Raw genomic sequence first — 19,492 nt, 5'->3', positions numbered from 1 at the left:
GGTGTGAGGGCTGCTCAGGATGAGCAGAGATGGGACTACCCCCATCTCACCTGACCCCGTTAGTTCCTAGTTTTCCTGGACAAACTGACCTCAGAGACAGAGCTGTCATCATGAGACCCGGCAAGAAGAGGAGCAGAGGCCACTCCTGACCTCAGGCATGTGCTACCCCACCCAGCATCTCCGTGAGGTCCAGTCCCCTCCCTGGTACCAGAGCAAGAATGGGGGGGGGGCTCCTTGTTGCCTGTGTCTCATCAATGCTTACGACCTCAGTTTAAAGTAGACATTATAGGTTGTGCTGTATGTCCTTGAAGACACAACCCTAATGACAAAGTGGGGACAGATTAGCATAGCATAGAGCAGGTCCAGCCTTGGGTTTGGGGTTCAGGTGTGGTGTGCTGTGACCTTGATCTGTTCATGTCTAGCACCTCACACCCTGACCTTTTCCATTTTCTAGCGTGGGGAGGGTATCAACAGGAAGTGAGGAAGAGGGCAGGGTCTTGCTCCCAGGTCCTGGGGTCATGCCACAGTGCTGGTTGCTGGGTGGGTGGCACCATGTGCACTTGTTAACTGCCACGATGCCAAACAAAGTGGGTGCACTGTGTACACTGATGACAATCATTACTTCACTCTCTACTTAACATTGTATTTCTTGGATCTAATTAATGTTTTTGGATACTATACTTCAAAACATTTGTGTATCAGAGATGTTCTGAGTTTATATTCACACGAAGCTCAAATAAGACAGACTGCTAAGTAACAGGTGACCCTCTTTCCATGCCTTGGGATAAGGTGGTCCTTTTCTAAATGAGTCTAGGTCAGGGGCTGTGGTGGGACCATGAAGTAACAGGTGGGGGCTCTCCCACAGCAGCTGTGAGTGGGGGCTGAGGGTGTGTATTTGAAACCTAGTTAGTTTATTTCATTTTGAATCTCTAACTTTTAAAAAATATTTTTTAGATTTGTGAATGCTGATACCTCTTTAATGACAAATTTGACAATACATTTTATCTTTGTAAGTGGCTTTGTTCATTCTTTAAGGCTTGTGTTCTCATTATGGCAAAACACCCTTGAGTTTGTGCAGGAGAGGCTTTCCCAGGGCTCTCCCTGGAGGGAGGTCACAAAGGAAAAGGCTGCAGGAGGGTGAGAACTCCACCCACAGTGCCGGGACCTCACATTCTCCCAGCCACGTGGCCTCCACCTGGTCTCAGCTGTTCCGGCCAAAATTCTCTTAGCAGCATCTCTATTGCCTCAGGTGCCTAAGGGCTCAGTCCCGCTTTTGCAGGCTCCCATCTTGTCCCCAATTTCCTGTTAGCTGTTTGTCCTGTGACCTCAGGTCTCTGATGGGACCAGGGAAAGCCATGAACTTGCAGTGGGTCTGGCTTTATTCTTGTTGTAGGGGTGGGAGTGACAGGCTGTCTGCATTACCAAGAGGAAACCAGGACTCCTATGTAACTTGTAAACTTGTGAAATATATTGTACACGCAGAGAAGTCTGTCAGCCACCAATTGATTGATAATCATAGAGCAAACCACCATCTATTTTTCAGAAAGTAAAATGTTATTATAGTGGGTAGTTTTTTAGGTCTAAGTCAACTTAGCTTTGTTTTGTGTGTATGTGCATGTGTGCATATGTGTGTGTATATGTACATATCTGAGTTCATGTGCGAGCATGTGTGCACGTATATGCAATGTGAGAGTGCATGTGCGAGTGTGTGTGTGTGCGTGCATGGACGTGGTCCCACAATCTGCCCCATTGGAAAGCACTCCTGCACTCTGGCACTGCCAACCTCCTTGGGGGAACAGTGCCTGCAGTGTCCTGTAGGCCCAGAGACTTGTCACAGATCTATTATGCAGTCATCAGGTTGCAGGAGCTTTTCACATCCCTCCCACCTCCTCCTCCCCCTCCCACACCGCAAACATCACCACTACTCAAGCTAGTAAAACCATCAGAATAACTTTGAAAAGACAATTCTGGGGCTTGGAGAATTGGGGTAGGTATGGTATGAGGGGTCCCTGGAGGGGTCCCTGGTGGCACATGGCTTCTATATCCCCAGGGTTCTGCCCCACGCCCCCACTGCCCACAGATTAGAGCAAGCCTTGCATCCTCCCACCAGGGTTTCACAATTTTCACAGTAGAAACAGAGCCAAGAGCTAACTCTTAGGGAAATGACAGCACTTTACAGTCTTGTCATTGACCCTTGGCCCCAATTTTCCCTCAGAGAGCAGCTGGGGAGGGCCTCGCCTCCTTCTGGAGGTGGCCTGATGGGATTTGGTCTATGTGGCTTCTCCAGCACCCCATGCTCAGGATGGTGCTGGCTCTGCATGGCTCCCAGGCACCCAAAGTTGTGTGTTGGCCTTCTATTACATGGAATGGTGCCCACATGTCTCCAGGGAGAAGTATCAGCAATTTTTTCTTTTTTTTCCCAGAGAGAGAGAGGGATAGACAGGGACAGACAGACAGGAACGGAGAGAGATGAGAAGCATCAATTATTAGTTTTTCATTGCGCGTTGCAACACCTTAGTTGTTCATTGATTGCTTTCTCATATGTGCCTTGATTGCGGGCCTTCAGCAGACCTTGGGTTCAAGCTGGTGGGCTTTTTGCTCAAACCAGATGAGCCCACGCTCAATCTGGCAACCTCGGGGTCTCAAACCTGGGTCCTCTGCATCCCAGTCCAATGCTCTATCCACTGCGCCACTGCCTGGTCAGGCTGAAGTATCAGCAATTTTCTGCTTACTGGGGCCAAAGTCACTTTATCCTTCTAACCTTGTCCAGCTCCTGCCCAGCAGACTGGCCTGCCACACATTTGACAGGACTTTTGAGGTTCTCACATGAGCTAGTTGGGTCAAGTGCTATATGGGCTCTCTGGTAATATTGTTCTTTACAGGAAACTTTCACTGAGGCGGCTCCTAGTGACATGTGAGTGGTACGAGGTTAAGGAGTCATGCTGCTGTTTGTTACAAATGTACGTGTAGTGACTATGAGAGTTATCCATTCAGCAGACTTTGTTATGAGTCACAAATATGAAGATAACAGTAACAGCCCTGGTGGTGCACACAGGGGATTTGGGCTGCAAGTAACAGCAATGGTGGTTTAAAGACTTTGACTTTTGTCTTCTCTGCCTTTTGAAGTGACAGCTACTGGCATGGTCTCAGCTCTCAGGAAAGCAGACAAACTTTCCTGGAAGCCCCCACAAACTTCTCCTTGATGTCCCATTGCCTGGAACTGGGCCACGTGTCTCCCTGAGTCAGTGTCTTGTAGACAGAGTGGTATTCTCATTATGGCTGAGATCAGGGGCTAGGGCTTGCCTCCTGGGGTCCAAAGATGTGAATCGCTACACTTGCCGGACTATCTCCATAGGAGTGGGGTGGGAGGAACCAGCAGTGACTTTGCTGCAGAAGCAGGATTCTGTTAAGGAAGCCAGGAGGGGTGGCTTTGGTGTGACATTTAATTGTACTTTCATTATTCATTGGTAGAGAAAAAAAATGTGTAATGCTAAAAGGTTCCCATAGCCCAGTAATGGGTTTTGTTTTTTTTTGTATTTTTCTGAAGTGGAGGCAGTCAGTCAGAGTCAGAGGCATGACTCCCGCATGTGCCCGACCAGGATCCATCCGGCATGCCCACCAGGGGGCAATGCTCTGCCCATCTGGGGCGTTGCTCTGTCGCAACCAGAGCCATTCTAGCACCTGAGGTAGAGGCCATAGAGCCATCCTCAGCGCCCAGGCCAACTTTGTTCCAATGGAGCCTTGGCTGCGGGAGGGGAAGAGAGAGACAGAGAGGAAGGAGAGGGGGAGGGGTGGAGAAGCAGATGGGCACTTCTCCTGTGTGCCCTGGCCTGGAATCGAAACCAGGACTCCTGCACGCCAGGCTGACGCTCTACCGCTGAGCCAATTGGCCAGGGCTCCAGTAATGGTTTTAAGTTAATTTTGTATTCTATTTATTGTAACAGTATCTAAATACAATAGAAATACAAATTTGTCCAAGTTGAAATACAGTAAACAGTGAATGTGTGTGTGTGTGGGGGGGCATGTTGTTCCTTTGCCTGTCGCTATGTGCAGTTCACACAGATTCCAAGCCTCCAACCAAACTGCAGGGCCACTCCTGCTGCAGGTGCCCAGGGACTCCACACGGACTCTCGTCCGCATATCTGTTCATAGGCCAGGACCATACTCTAGTTATTGAGGCTTCGTGGGATGTTGTGATCTTTTGTATGGTTCTTTTTCATGGTTTTCTTGACTTTTCTTTCCTGTTTGTTCTCCGATATGAACTGTAGGATCTGCATGACAAGTTCTAGGGGTGAAGAGCAGGGACTGTTAGTCTTTTAATTAGGGTTCAATTACATTTATTAACTAACTTAGAAAGTATGGTTTGTGTATTATTTGTGTATTACTACTAATAAGCCATCTCAAAATGTAGCAACTTAAAGCAACTGCTGTTTTATCGGCTTACAGTCCTGGCCTCAGCAGGGTGGTTCTTCTACTGGTCGCACTTGTAGTCCTTAACGTGGCTGTAGTCAGCTGGCAGCCTAGCTAGGGCTGTGGGTCCATTTCTGCTCCATGTGGGCCCATTGTTGGGCAGGTGAACCCGAGCTTCCTCACTTGGTGGCCCAGGGGTATGGGGAAGCTTCAAGGCCTCTAAAGGGCCAAGCTCTGGAGTCTAGGATGTTATTGCCACTGTATTGCATTTATGGGATGAGCCCCGAAGCCAGGCCAGGGGCTGGAGCCACTCCATGCTTTGCCAAGGGCATTAGTAAGAAATGGGTGGGCAGTTGTTGCCACCTGTTTGCACAGTATTTTTCCATTTGCTTAGTTCTGCTTTTGTATCTTTCAGGATGTTCTAAGGTTTCTTTGCACAGGCTTTGTTTAGTTCTTCTGAAGTTTGGGATTAACTATTCTATCCTTTTATTACAAATGCACACACTGTCTCCTCCACTATGCCTTCTGTTTACGTGTGTTCATGTGGAGGTGTGCTCACAGGGCCACACTCTGGTGGCTGCCTGAACACGACAGGGCCGTGTGTCCTCATCTTCCTGATCACTAAGTGCTTGAACTCTGAGCCTGCACTCCATCTGTTTTAGAGGAAATCCCTTGTCCTAACTTCCAGTTTCCCCCTCTCCTGCCTGCTGAAGAGGGACAGCGGAGACACCTAGGAAGCCATGCACTGAAGACAGGGGAGTCCCAGCAGCCTGGGCCCCAAGTGTCCACATGTGGCAGAGTTCCCAGGCTGGCGGGTGTGCCCGTCTTCAGTGCTGGTTTCCTAGATGGTTCCAGTGTCCCAAATGACCTTCTAGGCCCAGTGACCTGGAATTGTCAAGTCAAAAAGAAATAAGCTCTATTGTCTTAGTTCCTTCTAGTTCAGTTAGAACTAGTAACTGTACATTATTAGAATGTTGATTTCTGCATGTTCATTTCTGCATCATTCATTTCAATATTACTGTTGTTGCTTATTGTTTATAGTAGCATTTTGGTTACATTGAATTCTCCTGGGTCTAAGAATCCAAACTTGCTATCTGTACTTCGTGATGTTTTTATTTATCCTTTCTGTTTTTTAGACTACTTGCTGATCCCAAATGCTGGTAAGGGTGGACTGGCAGCAGATGGTTATTAGCAAAGAAATATGTCATATTTTTCAGCCTTATTGAAAGATAAAGTGGTCCCCATGAGTTTACCCAGGAACTGAAGCTAGGCCCTTTAAACCTCAAAAATATGATTGTATTCATCTAATCTAAAATTTTAGTTGGACTCTTTTTTTTTTTTAACAGTAGTTTTTTTTTAATTTTTTTTTTTTAATTTATTCATTTTAGAGAGGAGAGGGAGAGACAGAAAGGAGAGACAGAGAGAGAGAAGGGGGGGAGGAGCTGGAAGCATCAACTCCCATATGTTCCTTGACCAGGCAAGCCCAGGGTTTTGAACCAGTGACCTCAGCATTTCCAGGTCGATGCTTTATCCACTGCGCCACCACAGGTCAGGCCTAGTTGGACTCTTAAAAAATACATGGTGGGGGCCCGACACACATCAGCAGGAGTCGGGTGGCGGCAGAGCCGGAGCCGGGCCACCTCGCCGCGTCATGGCGCCCACCCTGGCCACTGCCCATCGGCGCCGCTGGTGGATGGCCTGTACGGCCGTACTGGAAAACCTCCTCTTCTCGGCAGTCCTCCTGGGCTGGGGCTCGCTGCTCATCATGCTCAAGTCGGAGGGCTTTTACTCCTACCTGTGTACTCTGCCAGAGTCTGGCCACACCAATTCCTGGCCTGTCTTCTTGGTTCCCCTTCCCCAGCTGGGCTGGATGGATCAGGCTACTCTCGCCACCCATTGCAGAGGCACCTGTTTACTAAACAGGTGTAGGGGGAGGGACACTCTCATATTGCTCCATAGGCAGACAAAGGGCCACTCAGACACCTTTACCCCAACCCTGGCTCATCTGTTGCTGGACATCACTGACTGAAGGCAGGAGGGTAGAGGGCCAGGTCACCCCTTTGGCATGGATTTGTTTCAGAAGACCTGTGGTGCAGTGGATAAAGCATTGGCCTGGAACGCTAAGATCACCGGTTTGAAACCTTGGGCTTGCCTGGTCAAGGCACATATGGGAGTTGATGCTTCCTGCTCCTCCCCCCTTCTCTCTCTCTCTCTCTCTTTTCCCTCTCTAAAATGAATAAATAAAAATCTTTAAAAAAAAAAGAAAAAAAAATACATGGTGACCTTAAATAACATGGTGAATGTTATACAGCCCTTCCTCTCATATTTCGGCAAGGTCAGGGTGGACCACAGTTGCTGTATTATGTTCTCATTCGTGATATCATCGAGGGGCCTTTGGGTTTGCAAACTTGCTTCCCAGCACTGGATACCCTCGGAGGTGGTGCTGTCTGAAGTTGCCAGCTTATCTCTGCCCCTTTGTGCCACTGTCAGCAGGATGCCTGCCTCCAGCATCCACCTTCCCTTCTTTTATAAACTGATGCTTTCTATAGGCTGCAGGCGGGGAGACCCCCAGTCACACACGTCCAAGCAAGAGTAAGGAAGAACCGAGTGAGGAGCTAGAGTCCTGTGAGTCAAGTGTTTACTTCCATAATACCTAGGCTGACTGTTTTGGAAGTTTTGAGGCTTTATTCCTGATTCTTGCCTTGTTCTGAAGAGTTAACGTTGATACCTAAATTATTTTAAGGTACTTTTAGAATATCTGAGATAATGTTATATCTCTACTGCCCTTTGTTTCCAATAGTCAGTTCTGTATGTAGAGTTTCTACTCTGGTGTATCCTGACTTGGAAAGAACAGAACTATCTACACACAAATGAAAAACCTAGGGCTCACTCCAGGCTCCCTCTGTTCAGCCAGCTAGCACGCACAGCCTTTCTGTCCTGCTGCCTCATAGAAGATCAAGTCTGCTCTGCACACTGCAAATATAGGCACTCACATACGGGATGGATGGATGGTGGGTGAGTGAATGGATAGGTGGGTGGATGGATGGGTAGATGGCTAGTTGAATAGATTGGTGAATGGGTAGGTGGATAGGTGGTGGATGGATAGGTGTGTGGATGGGTAGATGGGTGGGTGCTGGATAGGTGGGTGAATAGATGGGTGGATAGGTAGGTTGTTAAATAGGTGGGTGGATAAATGGGTGGTGGATAGATTGGTGGATGGGTAGGTGGTTAGATGTGCAGGTGGATAAATGGGTGGATGGGTAGTAGTTAGATGGGTGGGTGGATGGGTGGTGGATGAATGGGTGGATGGATAGGTGGGTGGGTGAGTGGGTTGGATGGAAAGGTGGATGGATGGATAGGTGGGTGGGTGGGCACATGGGTGGTGGATGATTGGATGTATGAATGGGTTGAGGGATGATAGATAGATAGGAAGATGGGGGATGGGTGGTAATAGAGGAAGGGAAGAAGGAAAGAGGGAAGGGGAAGGTAACAACCATTTCTTGGTTCTCCTTCATTGTGGACTTTGAATTTGGATTATTGAAATCCACATGTGACTGAGAGTTCTTTTCATCCCATAATTCAGTCCTTCTATCTAGAACATCAAAAACAATGAGCTTTGCCTGACCAGGCAGTGGTGCAGTGGATAGGGTGTCAGACTGGGATGCCGAGGACCCAGGTTCGAGACTCCAAGGTTGTCAGCTTGAGTGCGGGCTCATCTGGTTTGAGCAAAGCTCACCAGCTTGGACCCAAGGCTGCTGGCTCAAGCAAGGGGTTACTCGGTCTGCTGAAGGCCTGTGGTCAAGGCACATATGAGAGAGCAATCAATGAACAACTAAGGTTGCAATGCGCAATGAAAAGCTAATGATTGATGCTTCTCATCTCTCTGTTCCTGTCTGTCTGTCCCTGTCTATCCCTCTCTCTGACTCTCTGTCTCTGTAAAAACAACAACAACAAAAAACAACAACAATGAGCTTTGGTATATTTCAATGTCTTCTGCCTTCACCAACCACTGTCTGCTCAAGCTTAGATTTGCTCTTGGAAAGACCACTCAGACAGGACAAGATGAGGCTGTGGTGCTTTGAGCACAGCTCAGAAGGAGTAATTGGTCCCTGAGTGGTTATTTCCCTGGAGTTCAGGAACTAGAGCATCAGGCCATCTAAAGTGGTGGACCTTGACACTAGCCAACTCCTGCTCCAAGGCAGAGCAAGATGTATGGTGGGAGGGGGCAGCCTTGATATTGTAGGTGGTGGTGCAGCGTCAGGTCCCCTCTGCTCCCCCAGCAGTATGATTGAGACATCATCGGCAGAGGCATGAATAGCACCTAGATGAAAGGACTGACATTGACCTCATTTGTAAATGAGAGAGTTGTCCTCCACATGCCGAGAAAGCCATTAACTTCTCTGCAGAGTGAAGACATGGAGACACATGGCCACCACTCTGGATAGTTTGGAGGGGAGTGAAATTTGTGACTTCCATTTCTGTTTCTGTGGGAAGGCTTTGTTGAAAAGGTGGGGCCCTGGCCGGTTGGCTTAGTGGTAGAGTGTCGGCCTGGCGTGCAGGAGTCCTGGGTTTGATTCCCGGCCAGGGCACACAGGAGAAGCGCCCATCTGCTTCTCCACCCCTTCCCCTCTCCTTCCTCCCTGTCTCTCTCTTCCCCTCCCGCAGCCGAGGCTCCATTGGAACAAAGTTGGCCCAGGTGCTGAGGATGGCTCTGTGGCCTCTGCCTCAGGTGCTAGAATGACTCTGGTTGCCACAGAGCGATGCCCCAGATGGGCAGAGCATCACCCCCTGGTTGCTGGGTGGATCCTGGTCGAGTGCATGCGGGAGTCTGTCTGACTGCCTCCCCATTTCCAACTTCAGAAAAATACAAAAAAAAAAAAAAAGAAAGAAAAAGAAAAGATGGGCTTTCCACAAAGATCCTTGGGGAGATAGCTGAAGGTCAGGCCAGCGGTCTGGGCCCCATGGACATCTGGTGATGAACTTTGAGGCAGGGGACAGGACCAGCTTGTGCATGGTGAGGCTGGCCAGCGTGCACGGGTGGGCTCTGGGCCACCTGGGCAGCAGGGCCAAGTTTATACAGCAGAACATGGGAAGAGGCCTGCACACTGTTGGAATTATGGAGTCTGGGGAAAGGCCTGAATGTTTGTAAGAAGCGTATTTATTTGCTGGGGCTGCTGTGACAGTACCACAAGCTGGGGGACTTAAGCAACAGAAATTTGTTCCCTCACAGTCTGGAGACTAGAGTTTGATATCTAGGTGTCACAGGGCTGGTTCCACCTGAGGCCTCTCTTCTTAGCCTGTAGACACTGTTTTCTCCCTTTGCCCTCACGTGGTCACCCTCTGTGTGTGCCTGTGTCCCAGTCTCCTCTTCTCATCAGGACGCCATCATATGGGATTAGGGCCCATACTGGTAACCTTATTTAACTTGATTACCTTTGTAAAGACCATATTTCCACATACAGCACATTCTGAGGTCCTGGGGTTAGGACCCCAGTGTATTTCTTTGGGGGACACAGTTTACCCTTAATAAGGTGCCAGGGTCAGGTGTGAGAGGGGCCTGGGGAGAGCTCTGCCAGTGGGCCAGGCCCCTCTCCTGATGGTGGTGAGCTAGGCCATGGTACTTTTGGCTCCCAGCTCTCCCCTTCAGTACCCAGCCTTGGGCAGGAGCAGCTGAGTGACAGAACCACAAGGGTCCCACTTCTCAGGGGCGCTTGAGCCAGAAGGAGTATTTGGTTCTGATTCTCAGTCTTTCGTGTTGTCCCACTAGAACTTTCTCCAGCTTCTTGGCACCATGCTCTATGGTGGTAGGGGTACTGGGGTTCCCTGTGAGGCTGGGTTGCTGCTCTGTGAGGCTTAACTGCTCTGGAACTATTTTTATCACAGCCTTGCCAAAATATCTGGTTCACTCTCTCTCTCAGCTGCCAGCAGCCTGTCCCCGAGGGCATGACACCACCCTATATCTCCGTTCAGGGAGGGTGAGCATGCAGCTTGTCCTCTGCCCTGAGAAGGTGGGGATTGAGCAACTTGTACAGGGGACACAAAACCCAGAAGGCAGCCACCTCAGCCCCTGGACCATGTTGTGCTGATGTCAGGCTCCTGGAACAATCTAAACCTATTATCTGCTGAAGGGGCTTAGAAGCAGGCTGAGGTTTTCTCGCTGTCTCAGCGACAGCGTCTGAGCATAAATGAGAAGGCGCCATGGAAACCGACAGCCCTGCCTTCCAGGTCCTGACCTGGCTCTTATCTCCAGGTAAAAGAAGCAGCAGTGTCCCCTGAGACCCAGGCATAGGGGGCTTACCCACCCAGGTTAGGTTGTCTTATGTAATCAGGGTGCTGGGGAAGGTGAAGAGCTGGGTCTAGGCCTTTTCTCCGGGGAACCCTTGCCTTCATGCCTCAGATGCACAAATCAGGAGCAGCTTGTGGACAAGGGCTCACTGTGGGCTCACCTATCTTAAGCTGCAGGCCCTAAAGCCTCTGGTCCTCAGTTTCCCCATATGTAACGCAGGGAGATTAGAGCCTGATGACCTACAATAGTAGAATTATGACATCATAATCATCAGGAAAATACAAATTAGTAGAACTATGTTATACCATTTTACACGAGATTAAACTAAAGTTAAGTGTGATCTATGGAGTCTCATCTGCTGTTGGTGGAAATTAATGTTGGTAAAGTCTCCTTGGAAACAGTTTAGCATCGTCTAGAAAAGTTCAGATGTGCACAGTGTGTCCCCCATGATTCCGGTCTGTGAACTGTTCTCGCATTGTTCACAGAGTGCCCCAGCAGCACTCTGTCACAGCAGAGATCAGAAACAGCCCACTGTCCTGGGAGACCTGGGATCCACTGTGGTACATTCCCATACTGGGTTCCTATACAGTAATAAATGAGCTGAAATACATATGGCCACGTTGAGGGATTTTTAGAAACAACATTGAGACCCTGGTGGGTTAGTTCAGTTGGTTAGAGCAGTGTTTTTCAACTGCAGATCTGCGGACCAGTTTGCCAGAAATTTCATGCTGGTCTGCAAAAGATTTAACCACCCTGATGTTGTATGAAGATTATAGACCCAATAATCTTAGTCAAATTAGCTTATGCTCAGCATGATTTCTGTCTTAGCAGTCCCCAAAATAATTCTTCTATTTTCACCAGTCCCCAAGTATAAAAAGGTTGGAAACTAACTGGGTTAGAGCATTGTGCTGAAACACCTGGGTGGCAAGTTCAATCCCGAGTCAGGGCACACATGGGAAGCAACCAGTGAATGTAGAAGTGGAACAACAAATGAATATTTCCTTCTCTCCATCTCCCCTAAAATCAATCACTGTAAAATAAAAAATAAAGAAAAAAGAACAGGATTGAATAAAAGGCAAATCACAGAAGATTAAAGTTAAAAAAAAAATAAGGTATGACAACATCTTGCCTAGGGTATAAAACTTTAAGGAATAATAGTGGTTTTCCCTTGGGGTGGTGAGAAGGGGGTAGAAGAAGGAAACTTGGATGACTGTTTCACTGGGCTTCATAGTTTGTGTTGAATGTATTCTTTTATTCTAGAACATGTTGCATTTTTTCTAAAAAGCTCACACTAGCAGATGGGGACAGTTGCATCTGTGTTGCTGTATTTTTGAAGCATCGTATTCGTGTTGTTACATTAAAAATCATTTTAAGGGATACACAAGCCAGCACTCTTGGGGACCTCTGAGTTGAACCCCTTGCTGACACTTCCCTGCTCTGCCAGCCTGCAGGCCTTGGTGGGGCAAGGGGGCTGGGTAGGGAATAGGGCGTCTTCATACTATCATCCTTCTCTCAGGAGGAGGCTGGGGGGCCTGCTGTTGTCAGAGGTCCAAGAAGTTGGCATGTTGTCCAGGTGGTCTGGCCAAGCAAGGCCAGGTGGTGGGCCCAAAGGCAGTGATGACCAAGCATGAGTCTGGCACTGGGTACTCTTATGGGGTGGGCAGGCCTCTTAAACTGTAGCTGGCTGATGTTCCTTAGGACAGGGAGGAGCATTGAGGTCAAAGACCCCACCTTGGGCATTGACAACCCAGGCAAGTGGTCAACAGCAGGAACACGTGTGGGAAGAGGGATGGCTGCTGCAAGAGCCCACAGCCAGGCTCACTCCCAGATGCCGGGGAGCCCAGCAGACAGTGGGCAGCACCATCTTAGGTGGTTTATCTTTCTTCTCAGTTTGCCTGTTGCCACATGGCAGTTGTAGTCACATGTGGAAGAAGCTGTTACCAAGTCTGGTTTCCACTTGCTCCTGGTGGTGAATGTGGGTCACCCAGAAGGCTGGCAGCCATTACTAAGCTCCAGGCCAGCCCCACACCACACCCCCATCCCTAATCAAGGCTCCCACGTGGCCACAGGGGCTTGGGCCATGGAGGTCACTGAACCTGAGACCCCCGCAATCCAGATGGGAGAGAGAAACTTGTACCAAGAGGGTGGCGTGGCTCTCTGCGGCTTCTGTGGATGGACTTTCTAGACCAGATTCAGGGGCCAGACCAGGCACTGACCTCTTCCCAACCCCAGATGGAAGTTACCTGGATTCCAGAGCAAAAGCCTGTTTGCACGCCGGTGGGGTGGCCTACACGAAAGGCTGCAGATACTGATACCAACCAGCAGGGGGATGGACGGAAGGGAAGACGGTGACTGTGGTTAGAGGCTGCACTGCCTGTGCTGCTGCAGCAGGGCTGAGCCTCAGCTTCATGTTGAGCCCACTAGGCAGATGCCATGGGACTCCGTTTCCATGAAGCTGTAGAAAAGGAAGATCAATCTGGCATCAGAAAGCCGAGTGGTGCTGCCAGGGGCTGGGGTTGGGCTGACTGGGAGGGATGATGACTTTATCTTGACTGCAGCAAAGGTTTGACAGGTGTCATCACACTGTGCACTCAGTGAGTGCATCTGAAGTGTACATGAATTGTACCTCGATGAAGCTGGCTTTAACATCAGAGTCTGCAAATCTGTTGTTGGACTGGGATAGCTGATATGCCAGTCTTGGAGCTGGCTTTGGGGGGCCCTGGTTATTCTGGCCCCCACAGTGGCAGCTGATATGTTTTTGTTTGTTTGTTTGTTTGTTTGTTTGTTTGTTTTTAGCTGATATATTTTTATAGATATTTCATGTGCCTGAACCGGGATGGTGGGGTGGGGGTAAAGCCAGTCTCCTGGAGCTTTGGGGTACAGAACCTGCCAGGTACCAGGCTGTGTGCCAGATGATGGGCAGCAACGTCAGATTTGATCAGAGCTGTTATTGCTAGTGCCACCAAGAAGTTGGTTTGGGCCTGGAACTGGCTGTGTGTTTGAGACTCCGCTTTACAGAGGGCCTTGCCCCACGGAGGGTCCCACAGAAGGAACGTGGACTCAGGTCTCAGTGCCTGGGTTGGAATCTGGCCCTGCTGCTGCTCACTATGTGACCCTGAACACATCATTTGACCTGTTTGTGCTTCTGTTTGCTCACCTGTCAACTAGGGGCAATAGTGGTGTCAAGTCACAGGCTGTGTAGAAGACCAGGCGCTAATACATGGAAAGTGTTTGCAGTGGCCCCAGAGTGTAGTCACACATCCTAAGGAGTGTCCTTGATGTCCATTATGGTTTTTTCCTTGGCAATCAGAGTAGTGTATTAGTTACACTAATTGTTTGAGTAATGAATTTGTTTTTTGATGCTGTGTAGCATATGACCCCAATACAATGGTGTAAGACAACACTGCATCTTCATGACCCTCAGTTTCTCGTGGTTATCAGTTCAGGCACAACCAGCTGCGTGGGTCAGGTGCTCACAGGCTGTGGGCATCTGAAGGCTTGACTAAGCCTGGAGGGTCAGCTTTCATGATGGCTCCCTCCATGTTTGGGACCCCCTGCTCTACTGTCCTCCCATGGCAGCTGCTTCCCCTGACCCAGTCATGCAGGGACCCTTTTATGACTCGGCCTCGAAAATCACACGGCAATTTCTGGTATAGTTGGTTTGTTCTCTGGGCATAGGAATATCAAGTCGGGGCGGGGGGGGGGGGGCGTGCTCAGCTCACAGAGTGCAGCAGAGCCACCCTGGAGAGCTGAGGGAGCTTGTGCAGCTGTCTCTGGGGCCAGCACCGCCCCAGCCCAGAGGACCAGGTCTGCAGGGCTCACAGCAGGGTGGCCACCGTGCTGTCACATGCCAGCTCTGAACTGGTGGTTGGGGGAGGGGTTTGGATTACAGCTTCCCGTGTTTCTCTCCTCACCGGGGAATTGTCAGGCAGCTCCCAGAACAGGTACAACCACGAAATGTGAGCTCTGGCTTCACCTTTGGAACTAGGAAATGCATGTTGAAGAAAAGGGGAGAAAAACTAGTTAAGTTCTTGGGAGAGTTACTACTTTTGTGTTAGGAACCAAAACAAGCCTTTTAGCTTTAAAAAAAAAAAAAGTGCACACAACCTGGGAATTAAAAGGCAGTTACGGTTATGTGTTGTAGAGATTTAATGTTCAATTTTAATCTTAAATAAAGTGCTAAAAAATTACTCATAATATAACCTTTACCTAGAGATAATCACTATTAAATATTTGGGTACATTTCTTCTAGTCTTTTCTTCTTTCCTTATATGCATGAGTGTATGTGTGTGGTTCACATGTGTGTACATGGCATGGTGTGTGTGTAGTGTGAGCATGCATGGTGTGTGGATAAGTGACATGTGTCAGATCCCTGGGGGCCCTGTATTGTTCACCTGCAGAAGGGAAGCTCCTGAGTCTGCCGTGGGTGAGCTCCTCACCCTTGGGTGCTGCAGAGCTGGGGCTCAGGTATGGGAACCGAAGGTTTCTCTCCTGCCTACAGCTCTGGTCCCTGAGTCCTGGCACACCTCCCGACTGCTGTCTCTGTCCTTCCAGGACAGCTGTTCTCAGTGAAGGACCTTGCACTCGCTACTGAGTAGCGACCATGGGCCTGCTCGCCTACCTGAAGACCCAGTTCGTCGTGCACCTCCTCATCGGGTTTGTCTTTGTGGTGAGCGGGCTGGTCATCAACTTCATCCAGCTGTGCACACTTGTCCTCTGGCCCATGAATAAGCAGCTGTACCGCCGGCTGAACTGCCGCCTTGCCTACTCACTCTGGAGCCGTAAGTACCGCCGGCGCTGGAAGCTTACCTGGCGGAGGGCGCATTGGAGGGCCAGCAGGTTACTCCATGCAGGGGATGTGCGGAAAAGTGCTTAACCCCAAACTCGTCATTAGGGTGAGCCATGTGACATTCCAGCACCTGCCCATTGGGACCTACAGAGGTGGCAGTTTTATATGTTTAGCACAGTGCTGTGGGATTTGGAAACAAACAATCATGAGTCCCCCTTTAGCAGCCCTCCCAGCTGCCATCCATGGCTATTCCTATCTCACTGTCCCCGGTCATCCCATGCCAGAGTGTTGTGAAGCACCCCTCTCTCAGGTGGCTGTCACTTCACTTGTCTCTCCCTGAAAGAAAAGGACCTTCACCTCTCTTAACCAAACAACTGTGTAGACATGTATGTCTGTTACCTTATGTGCTTCTGTCTTTGTGTTTGTGCATGTGAAACCAATCTTATCTGTCAATGGTGTTAATATCACATGCTTATTGATCAATAACATCTCATTAAATTTAACTTAAAAAAATATATATATATATATATATATCATGTGCTGTCCTTCTAGTAGCCCTGTGAGGAAGCCACTAGTATCTTCTTTCTATAAATGGGGAAACAGTCTCTAAGCACTGGGCTGGCCTGCCCCATCAGCATTCTCTGGCCTCCACCAGTGTCCCTGCAGAAAGGATGGGTTGGGGTCCAGCACGAAAAGACCAGGGCTGTGCTGTGGCGAGCCTGAGCCTCAGCGCTGTGCTTCTGGGTGTGCGAGGTCGCCCATCTCAGGAAACCTGGCCGTGGTGGGTGTGACACTGGCTGGCAGCGGCTCCGGCGCAGCTACTATCCCCTGCTATTCCATGGGTGAAATGTGTGGTAGTACATAAAGCCACAGCATATATGGGGGTTATAACTGAACATGAGGAAAAGATAACCATCTAAAATGCTGGTTTTCCTGTTTCTTTGGCTACTTCCTAAAAGTTTCATGTGTCTTCTCCCTGACTTTTGCTTAGAGAAGGTAATTATAAATTAGGAACACTTATTTTATTAAATGTAAACCACCAAAAGTCATTTCTAGCAGAAAAGCCTGGTCTGGGTTAAATACTCGAAAAGCCCCTCCCACATCAGAGCTGGGTCCTGGCCTGTGCTTCCTGCCTGGAGGGGGTGGGGGCTGGCCCAGAGCGCAGCAGGCACTTACTGACATCCCTCCCTGTGTGTCCACAGAGCTGGTCATGCTGCTGGAGTGGTGGTCCTGCACGGAGTGCACTCTCTTCACCGACCAGGACACAGTGGATCACTTAGGGAAAGAGCACGTGGTCATCATCCTCAATCACAACTTTGAGATAGACTTCCTCTGTGGGTGGACCATGTGTGAGCGGTTTGGTGTGCTGGGGGTGAGTGATGTGGGGGTCTCGGGAGGGTGTGGGGGTTAGCAACATGGGGGCCCCCGGGGAGGTGCTGGCATGGTTCTCTGGGGTCTGATTTTCTCCCCTCCAATTTTGGCCCCTGGTCCCCTGAGCTAGATGTCCAGGTGCACGGCTGACCTACGGTGCTTCGGACGGCAGGCTATGCTCAGCTGTCCCAGGGCTCTCCTGCCTTTCTTCTCATAAGCATTACGTATTATCCTGTGAGTCCCCAGAGTTTCCTGGGTGATGTCAGCACCCCAGTGCAACGCAAGCATCCTGAGCCAAGTCAAGGGGTCCCACTAAAATGAGCACCCATGGATGGTATCTCCACCCTCCTCAGGAAGGCCGGCCTTGTGGACTCTCCAGGCAGCTGCATCCTGGACACCCTTTCTCTGCCAGGCCCACGCCTTGGTTTCCTCATGTGTAGGAAGCCACATCAGTGCCCTCAGGCCACGCTGATCCCAGCAGCACCACACTCAGTGTCAGTGTCTCCCAGCCAGTTGGTGTCAGGGTGCCGCTGTGGACAGTGCAGTCACCCCCCACCACACCAGTCCTGCTTTATTCCTCCCTGCTCCACTCCTCCCTCCAGAGCTCCAAAGTCCTGGCCAAGAGGGAGCTGCTGTTCGTGCCCCTTATCGGCTGGACGTGGTACTTCCTGGAGATTGTGTTCTGCAAGAGGAAGTGGGAGGAAGACCGGGACACCGTCATTGAAGGGCTGAGATGCTTGGCCGACTACCCCGAGTATATGTGGGTGAGTCTGCACGCACATGTGCTCTGGCGCGGGTGGCTGTGCGGGCCGGGCTCCACCTCAGACACATAAATGTGACCTGAGTCACGAGTGGGGAGGCTAGGCCAGCAGGAGGCTCAGAGCACCTGGTTCACAGCAGGGCCTGGAGTGCACCTGCTTCCCACTGCCCCAGTTGCGAGCCAGAGCCAGAAGGGAGTGGGAGGAAGTGGGGGGCCTCCCTGTACAGTGGCCCTTCTCAGCAGAGTGGGGTCCCCTGGAGAGATGAGTGGTTGCCCAGCCGGTGCCAGGCTGAGGAGCCACCCCCACAGGGCGGTCCTCAGAGGGATGGTCTTCCTCAGAGGTGATTCCAGAGCGAACCCTAGTGACCACAGATCTGCGCGAGTTCATCTTTCATGAGAAGAGTCACAGGGTACCTGACACCTGCCTATAACAGCAGCTAGGGTCTGTGGGATTTGGGTGGGTTTTCAAGCCCCTCAGATGAATTTGTGGACACCCACCTGGAATCAACAGTGTCAGTTGGTTCAAATCTCCTGTTTCTCTTTCTGCTCCTTCATTCTGGTCTCTGACAGTCCTTAGAGAGCTGGCTTCTTACTTAGCATTTCCACCTCATATATTTTATACTCCAGCCAGGAGGCTGCTGCCCAGGGAGCTCCACATTTCCTCCTTTCTGGAAAGTTCTCTATTACATTCTTTGGGGATAAGTGCAATGCTGTTCACTGTTTGGTGAGGGAATTAGTGTGGCTGGAGAACAGATCATAGCCCTAAAATGAAATAATGTTTCAAAGGATGCCACATGCTTGGCACTAGAGTGGCACTGTCATTTCTACAAATTGAGCAGCAAGCATTTTGTCGCCAGTCAAGTTCTCCCATGAGTGGGACATGTCTGAGCCTGTGTTCCTATGTTCGTGTTTTAGTTTCTCCTGTACTGTGAGGGCACACGCTTCACGGAGAAAAAGCACCGTGTCAGCATGGAGGTGGCCGCTTCCAAGGGGCTGCCTGTCCTCAAGTACCACCTGCTGCCTCGTACCAAGGGCTTCACCACCGCAGTCCAGTGCCTGCGTGGTACAGGTAAGAGCCCCTGCTGCCGAGGTGGTGGGCACCACTGGTCCTCCGGGCTCTGGGTGAAGCAAGAAAATGGTCCAGAACTAGATGAGTGAATTACATGTTAAAATACAGGACAGAAAAGGGAGAATTAAGTAAATGAAGTGAACGTGTAAGATTCCTGTATCATTTTCGAGGTGATAAAATGCTAGTTAATGGAAAATAACTAAAATGATAAAAAAATATGTAACTGAAAACCTTATAAAGGAAAAGATATATATATCTGGCTAACCCAAAAGGAGACAAGATGAAAGAAAGGGTCAGAGAACAGACAGGACAAATGGAAGGCAGCCAGAGAGCGGGTTTAAATGCACATTTGTCAGTAAGTACAATAGGTGCAAATCAGTGAAACACGCAACTAAAAAGACAAGAATCGGCAAAGAAAAAATGACCCGTGTGAAAACCCTACTGGGTCCTGCATGGGGTGAGGAACAAGGGGTGGTGGCCTGGCTCACTCCTGTACCCTGGCCTCACAGTTGCAGCCGTCTACGATGTCACACTGAATTTCCGGGGAAACAAGAACCCATCTTTGCTGGGGATCCTCTATGGGAAGAAGTACGAGGCGGACATGTGTGTGAGGTGAGCTCAGGGCCCCGTGGACACCCCATCCTGCCCAGTGTCCTCTCCTGGTGCTGTCCCAGCCCTGATATGTGGCCCCTCCACCTCCCGAGCTGCCCCCATGTGGAAGTGGCCAAAATTGTACCATCTAAGATGGGCAGACCCATGGCAGACAGACATGGGAACCAGTGGCCATCGCCCGAAGTGAACGAGTAG

At 49.9% G+C, this 19,492-nt stretch overlaps 1 protein-coding gene across 7 annotated transcripts in view; it reads left to right on the top strand.

The window, feature by feature from the left end:
* Positions 1-19,492, top strand: part of AGPAT3 (1-acylglycerol-3-phosphate O-acyltransferase 3) — an 88,923-nt gene that overhangs the window by 58,056 nt on the left and 11,375 nt on the right. For 6 of the 7 annotated variants that reach the window (XM_066370058.1, XM_066370057.1, XM_066370061.1 and 3 more), the window contains 5 exons: positions 15,251-15,477; positions 16,688-16,857; positions 17,459-17,620; positions 18,532-18,685; positions 19,195-19,297. In XM_066370058.1, coding sequence (XP_066226155.1) covers positions 15,300-15,477; positions 16,688-16,857; positions 17,459-17,620; positions 18,532-18,685; positions 19,195-19,297 — 767 coding nt within the window. In that variant the 5' untranslated portion in view covers positions 15,251-15,299. Of the gene's footprint in view, positions 1-10,511; positions 10,661-15,250; positions 15,478-16,687; positions 16,858-17,458; positions 17,621-18,531; positions 18,686-19,194; positions 19,298-19,492 lie in introns of those variants that run through there. The other variant, XM_066370059.1, reaches the window with a different exon arrangement.

This window comes from Saccopteryx leptura, chromosome 2 (genome assembly GCF_036850995.1).
Source record: "Saccopteryx leptura isolate mSacLep1 chromosome 2, mSacLep1_pri_phased_curated, whole genome shotgun sequence".
Classification (NCBI taxonomy): domain Eukaryota; kingdom Metazoa; phylum Chordata; class Mammalia; order Chiroptera; family Emballonuridae; genus Saccopteryx; species Saccopteryx leptura.
The sequence above is the reverse complement of the archived record's forward strand: the minus strand, read 5'-3'. Positions and strand labels throughout refer to the sequence as shown.